The sequence below is a fragment of the Brassica oleracea genome, chromosome C8, assembly GCF_000695525.1.
Source record: "Brassica oleracea var. oleracea cultivar TO1000 chromosome C8, BOL, whole genome shotgun sequence".
In the NCBI taxonomy this organism is placed as follows: Eukaryota; Viridiplantae; Streptophyta; class Magnoliopsida; order Brassicales; family Brassicaceae; genus Brassica; species Brassica oleracea.
The window spans coordinates 21,818,250-21,825,090 of record NC_027755.1 but is presented as its reverse complement, the minus strand read 5'-3'; the positions used below and the strand labels follow the sequence as shown (position 1 = coordinate 21,825,090).

Here is a 6,841-nt window from a genome sequence, read left to right as displayed (position 1 = left end):
CAGGTGAGACCGACGAGCAGGAGTGATTATCGGACCGGTGCTATTGGGCTTTTGGGCTTCTATCGTTTTTACCGCTTTTATCTTTATCGGGCCTTTAGGCCTTTGGACTTTTATCGTTTATGTTATTCCTATTTCAGACTTTCGGTTTATGTCGTATTTTATATTTCGGATGTTATCGATGTTGGACTTTTAGGCCTTTTGGTATCGTATTGACTTTTATATTATGATATGAAAATTATTATTATTTGAGTTGTATTATTATTTTATTTCCACTTTTATCAATTTATTATATTTCGAAAGTGGCGGGTGCCACATTTTGGTATCAGAGCTATTTACTTATCGTAACATTTTATTATGTAAATCGGGGTGTCAGAGTGAAATTCTTTTTGGGCCAAAGACACAATCGAGTGAGTGTGACATACCAAGCAAAATATATATTTGGTTTGTTGTTCCAAACCTTAAATTTATTTGGACTGGTCAGGGTGGTCCGGTCACCTAAGTAAGTTACCAGTAAGCAGTAAAAAGCGTTTTAACTTTTTTACTCCTAGTATAAAAATCGATAAACCCTAAACCCAAAAGAGCTTTTAAACGGCGTTAGGTAAAGTTGTTTCCCCCAACGAAAATCTCCGTCGTCCTCTTCGATATCTCACCGCCTCTCCTCGAAACCCTAATATCGGCGGCAATCATCAATCTGACGATTCAAACGCAGTGAAGCAAAAGCGAGAACTCTCAGATGGCTCCAAACTCCAAAGCAGTGTCGAAGAGGCACAGACCACACGAGAAATACGATAAGAAACGGGAGACGAAGAAGGCTAAACTTGTTGAGAAGGAAGCTGTTACCAATCATCCAACAGAGGAGGATGATCTAGGTAATGTTTTAGCTCTTGCAAGTAGTAGTTCCATATGATGTCAACAACTCAAAATCAACTATTCTGAGTATTTTGTATTTGTAGATTCATCTGAAGAAGAAGAAGATCCTATTGAGGACGAACCGGAAGCAGTTGTTTACAGAAAACCGACGACTTACGATAATTTGCTGGCGTCTCTCGGTTCATCTAACAAAGCCGTTGCTGATATGAACAAAAGAAGGTGCCTTTATATCAAACTCTTAAGCTGTTTGGTTGATTTGGTACTATTTGGTTTAAGTGAATATATCTAGTTTCGAGGTTCGAAGCAATTACATTCCACATTCTTGTTCCGCTCTACTGTAGTACTCGTTTAAAGTTTTTATCTTTAAAATATGGACTTCGAAATCCTTTCGCAGGCAGAGAGAGGAGGAAGGTAAAAGCGACACAGAAGGAGATGATGATGACAGTGGGTCTGAGGATCAAATCTCTACAGACGGAGAAGATGATGAGATTCAAGGTGATTTTTCTTCCTTGTATTGAAAATTATTGGTGGCTTACTGGTTTCTCTCATTTATGCCTGTAAACGTGAATATTGTTTCAACTCACTTGTAGTTTACTCATCTTTTGGCAAATTGATCTCAGTCATCCTTCTCTTTGTCTTGTTAAATAAAGGGGACGATCAAGGTCTTACTGAGAACACAGAGAAGGAGAACAATGATAATCATAGCGAGGAAGAAGATTCTGACCGTTATGAAACGGACGAGGAGCTTGAGTTGAGTACCAATGGCCAACCGTTAGTAGATGCTTCTTCATCTGCTAGGTAAACTTAATTTTAGATTGTGGTTTCTCTAAAAGTTTCTTAGATTTTGGTGTCCTGTTTTAATCCAATGCAATTTTAAATTTCATACGTTTGTTGTTTTTTTCAGTGCATTTAACGAGCACCTTAGTCACATATTATCAAGTGAAGAATTGAAAACCTTACCCGAAGGCAAGTGGAAATTTAAATGGGAAGCACCGGCCATCGACATGCCAAATTGCAGGTGGAAAGGAACTAGACATAATTTCCTCGATGTATGTGTTCACAGAAAGATATGTTTGCAGTATTCGTCTTCCTAACTTTTGAGTTATCAGTAGCACTAAAATCTTATTTTGCAGGCTGTTCAGAGTGATGCACCTTATGGCCTCAAGCCGAAGTTATTTAAGCACTGGCTTCAATTATACCAGAAATCTGGTGGGAAGGATTTTGACTCATCTAAAAGAAGAAGATTCTTCTCCATTTGTACGTATTATATTCTGGGAATCACCATTTCTAATTTTTATTCATTTGTACTGTATATCTTTCTTGTTGTTTTTATGGCTCTGTCGTTGATTATAGTATTTGATTTTCCAGGCAACAGCTACCTGGATATTTTGCATTGTAACAAGAGACCATTTTACAATAAAGGCCGTGAAGAAGACTCAAGTGCCATGGACGCTTATCTTATGCATTCTGTGCGTGCATACTTGTTTCATTTTTCTAAAGATTATTTTATGAGGTTTCTGTTGCTTTTAATTCCACGTAACATTTCTCCAAGTTTTATTGAAGTCAGTTTGTCTGATGCAGCTGAATCACATTTTTAAAACGAGAGATCTTGTGAAGAAGAATGAAAGTAAAATTGCGAAGCATCGAGAGACGTCTGAAGAGGAAATTCTTTCTGATGATGGATTCCTTGACCAAGGATTTACTCGTCCAAAGGTGACCCCTTCTCTTTTCCTTCTGCAGATGCTTTGTGTGTGTATATATGTTGTTGCTCGTATTTGACAGTTGGCCTTTCGTTTCTTGTATATCCAGGTATTGATTCTACTACCGATGAGGAGTATTGCCTTTCGCGTTGTTAAGAGACTCATACAACTAACTCCAGAATCTCAAAGGGTACATAAATTATGAAATTTAGTTCTTTGTTTTTAACTGACACCTGCTATGTGACTATGTTGCGTTATTCTATGATACTTGACATCTCATGGATGCGTACGAGCTTGATTTTCAGCATATGATGTAAAAAGAATTGAGTTATTTTGTTTGTGTACGGTGTACGGGGTAAATTAAGATTGCTCTGCATTAATATTTTCTCGGTTGCTGATTATGTCTTGAGTTGCCTATGTTCTCTTCAAATATCGTTCATTGATTTCAGGTTAATGTAGAACACCTTGACCGGTTTAATGCTGAGTTTGGATGTGAAGACGAATCTGATGACGATGATGAGAAGACATCCAAAAATGGAAAGTCGACAACCCACAAGTCTTCAAAACCTTCTGATTGGCAAGCCCTTTTTGGTGAGAAGAACAGTGATGATGAGTTTATGTTAGGCATTAAGCATACAAGGTATATCCTTACATCATCCTTAACATTGCAGTGCGTTCTCCTGTTTGTAAATAATTTGGTAGGTGCCTGAGACTTGAATTTTCTTGTTGATTCCAGGAAGAGCATTAGACTGTATGGTGACTTCTATTCCTCGGACATGATTATTGCTTCCCCTCTCAAGTTACATATGGTAGGTACCTTTACCTATCTTATTGTAAGATGACTTACTAGTGTAAATCTTCTTGATTCAATCTCTTTATCATTTTTTACTCTTTCTAGGCAATTGGTCAAGCAGAAGAAAACAAGGAAAGGGATGTTGATTATCTGTCCTCCATTGAGGTATTTTCGTTTATCACTGCGTGGAGAACATATATTATATAGATAGCAGACGATTGATGCCAATATTTTTCAGTAACATAGTCTACTATTGTTTTATCTCTTAAACCTGGTCTATGATGGCCTGTAGTTGCAAATATTTGAAATCGTATCCTGTATCTCCTTATTGAACTTACTAATATTTCTTTAATTTCCATGTGGATAGGTTTTGATTATTGATCATGCAGATATAATATCTATGCAGGTAGGTTTTGTGGTAAATGTATAGATTTTGCAAAGGTGGAGTATTATGTCTTCATTCCTTAAGTGCTTTATTATAATGTTTCAGAATTGGTCGTTCCTTGCTACAGTCGTCGACCACATAAATAGATTGCCAACAAAGCAACATGGTACCAATGTCATGCGGATCCGGCCGTTGTATGTAGTTCTTCCGACTTCAAGTTTTTTCTCTCTAATACGGTTTTTGTGTCGCAGAGCCCAAATCTGGCAGAATCTTAAATAATATTGTCCTATGTTCAGGTATTTGGACGGACAGGCACGGTTCTATCGACAGTCGATAATTCTAAGTTCCTATTTAACTCCAGGTATTGCTCTGCCCACTGTGAAAGAAGGCAGTGGTGATTATTGAAGTTTCAAAACTCTTACTAACCCAAAGAATATTTAATCTCAGAGATGAATGGTCTATTCAATCGCCAATGCTTGAACTATAAAGGAAGGGTAGGCATTCGTTTTCATGCATCTCCGGTATCTTTCCGTTGCTAGTGTTATGAGGGTATTAGATGATTAAAGACTACTACTACGATTTGAATTGAATTATCAAGTCTTTTCAAACAAAGATTGTAGATATTTATTAACTTGTCTTTCAGTTTTAGCTTTGAATTAAAAATGTCACATCACACTTTTTAGATGAATCAATGCAGATAAAGCTGGCGTGTGAATACAAAGGTGTTCTCGAGAAAGTGTTGCTCCCTGTCCGTCAGGTATAATATCATCTTGCTTAAATATAAAGGTTCTAGACATCTTATCTCTTTATTTCTGTGTTGCAGATTTATGAAAGATTTGATGCAGACTCCATGACCCAAGCAGACAACGCCCGCCTTGAATATTTTACCAAAAAGGTCTAGCTTTTAATTTGCTTATTAACTAATTTTTCATGGATATATTAAAGGGATGATATTGTGCATTGCCGCATTTCTTTGTTCAGTTTTTGTTTTTATACCACTGAAAGTAGGGTCACTACACAGACTATACTTGTATTTTTGTGTTGAATCCTAAATACAATATCTTCTGATTATGTTCTGTTTGGTTCAGATATTCCCAAAGATCAAAGATTCTGTTCAGGTACTCTCATCATTCAAAGGCTGACCTAGTTTAAATTACAGTTGGTCAGAACAAAGACCTTGTTCTTATCACTTAAATTTGGGAGCCTGATTGTCGTATTTTAATCCTGTTTGTAGGGAGGAGTCATGATCTTTATTCCTTCTTACTACGATTTCGTCAGGGTTAGAAACTATCTGAAGTCGCAGAATGCCTCTTTCTGTCTTCTTGGAGAGTGAGACCATTTCCTTCCCTGTACTGAAGTTGCTGTTTCATTGTTATCTGGATTTCTTTCATCGGATGGTAGCCTAATCCTGACTCTTGTTTTCAGCTATACAAAGAATGCGGATATATCCCGTGCACGAGAATGGTTTTTCGCAGGGAGCCGAAAGATCATGCTTTACACTGAGAGGGCATACTTCTATCGTAGATACAAGGTTTTTTTCTTCTCCTCAATATATATATCTTTGATCTCTGATTACGTTCTATGATACGAATTCAATTCTGATCAATGTTGGCTTATGGTGTTTCAGATCCGTGGCATAAAGAACTTGATATTCTATTCTCTTCCGGAGCGAAAGGAGTTCTACCCTGAGGTAAGAGCATGTTAATCGAACTAGTAGCAACACAACTCTTATCAGGAGAAAGACAGTCGGATGCTCATCATTGTAGCTTTAACTGCAGATAATGAACATGCTTGATGAAGGATCGTATGACATGATGTCCACTGCACTTTTTTCTCGTTTTGATCTGCTCAAGGTACTTTCACAATTCTCATTTCCAATCATGTGATGCTTTTTTACACACTGAGAGTCATACCTAGTCGTCTTCTATCACTCCATTGATTTCAAATAGTACTAGTTCCTCAACTAGAACTAGGAAGTGGTATTATGCATAACAATGCTTAGAGGTCTATCACAGATGAATTTTATGAAGTCTGGTTCTGTCTTTTCTTATGTAAAACTCTTAGCTGGTTTGTTTTCAGTTTCTGAGATATAGTGTTTTTTACCCTGATAAGAGTCGGCTCTTTCAGTAGCACCAATGTGATGAGTGAGTTGTAATGAGAAGTATTGTGATGTTATATGCAACAGATGGAAAGGATCGTTGGGACTGCTTACGCAAATAGAATGATCAGTTCTGATAAGAGCATCTTTGCTTTCTGTTAAGGAGTCGAGAATGTTCAAGCACCCCCAAGCCTTTTTTTTGTTCACTTAAAAATTCAAATGGTTTGTTGGCATAAACACAAATGTTGCTATTTAATATTTATTTTAGTTTTGATTCTATGGTCAGATATACAGTGAACCGATTTAAACCGATTCTATTCTGTTTACACCGATTTTATAATCAATATTACCTCTCCTTTATTTACATATAAACTTTTTAAATTTGAGGTTAAATGGTGAGAAGAAACGAAGTAATAATCTCGGAATTAAAATTTTAAACTCGAAAAATAGGTTCAGTTAATGAAGTGTTAAAGGTATAATTAAACAATTAATCAAATCTTAAGACAGTATTAATAGTTGGTTTTACGCATTAACGTCAGAAAGTGCAGTGATCCTTCAAGACCTGTCTCGCGAGATCAAATACAGATTGTGAGCAGCCTCTTTACGTAGGTCACAATTAACAGGTTTACGCTCTTCTGCAACATCTGAATCTTCATTAGGAAGTTTCAGCATTGGATTATGCTTTCTCATAAACCGCTACAACCTTCTCGTATCATGAAGCACAAGTCCTCCGTGATGAACAACGTTATCTTGAGTCGGAAACCGAGAGCTAAGGTGATTAAAGCAGCTCCGGAAAAAGAAGATGAAGTAAGGTGAAACTTTATACTACTTTTTAAACCGTGAGCGGAAACAAATCGCGTATAGAAAGCTCTCTAACGTCGAATGATATAGTTACTTGCATTTACTAATCAATCACACAGGGGTTTCGTGGTGTAGTTGGTTATCACGTCAGTCTAACACACTGAAGGTCTCCAGTTCGAACCTGGACGAAGCCA

The 6,841-nt window shown here is 37.0% G+C and overlaps 1 protein-coding gene and 1 non-coding gene across 2 annotated transcripts; both read left to right on the top strand.

Annotated features, from left to right (window-relative positions):
- Positions 1 to 577: 577 nt before the first annotated feature.
- LOC106308102 (U3 small nucleolar RNA-associated protein 25) lies at positions 578 to 6,186 on the top strand. The gene is made up of 24 exons (XM_013745227.1): positions 578 to 869; positions 954 to 1,089; positions 1,265 to 1,365; positions 1,521 to 1,668; positions 1,775 to 1,919; positions 2,004 to 2,127; positions 2,239 to 2,339; positions 2,452 to 2,583; positions 2,680 to 2,760; positions 3,020 to 3,210; positions 3,307 to 3,379; positions 3,469 to 3,528; positions 3,731 to 3,769; positions 3,854 to 3,942; positions 4,045 to 4,109; positions 4,196 to 4,242; positions 4,446 to 4,505; positions 4,572 to 4,643; positions 4,837 to 4,866; positions 4,983 to 5,077; positions 5,174 to 5,279; positions 5,376 to 5,438; positions 5,527 to 5,601; positions 5,934 to 6,186. The coding sequence occupies exons 1-24, from the start codon at positions 734 to 736 to the stop codon at positions 6,006 to 6,008; spliced, it is 2,244 nt and encodes a 747-aa protein (XP_013600681.1). The 5' UTR covers positions 578 to 733; the 3' UTR covers positions 6,009 to 6,186.
- A 581-nt stretch (positions 6,187 to 6,767) lies between these two features.
- TRNAV-AAC lies at positions 6,768 to 6,841 on the top strand. The gene has a single exon. It is a non-coding gene; the product is annotated as a tRNA-Val (tRNA).

Excerpts from the sequence above, each read along its gene's own strand:
- LOC106308102 (XM_013745227.1), top strand. The coding sequence starts at position 734 with ATGGCTCCAAACTCCAAAGCAGTGTCGAAGAGGCACAGACCACACGAG. Across the intron at positions 4,110-4,195 it reads AAGTTCCTATTTAACTCCAG|AGATGAATGGTCTATTCAAT; the intron begins GTATTGCTCTGC and ends ATTTAATCTCAG. Across the intron at positions 5,439-5,526 it reads GAAAGGAGTTCTACCCTGAG|ATAATGAACATGCTTGATGA; the intron begins GTAAGAGCATGT and ends CTTTAACTGCAG.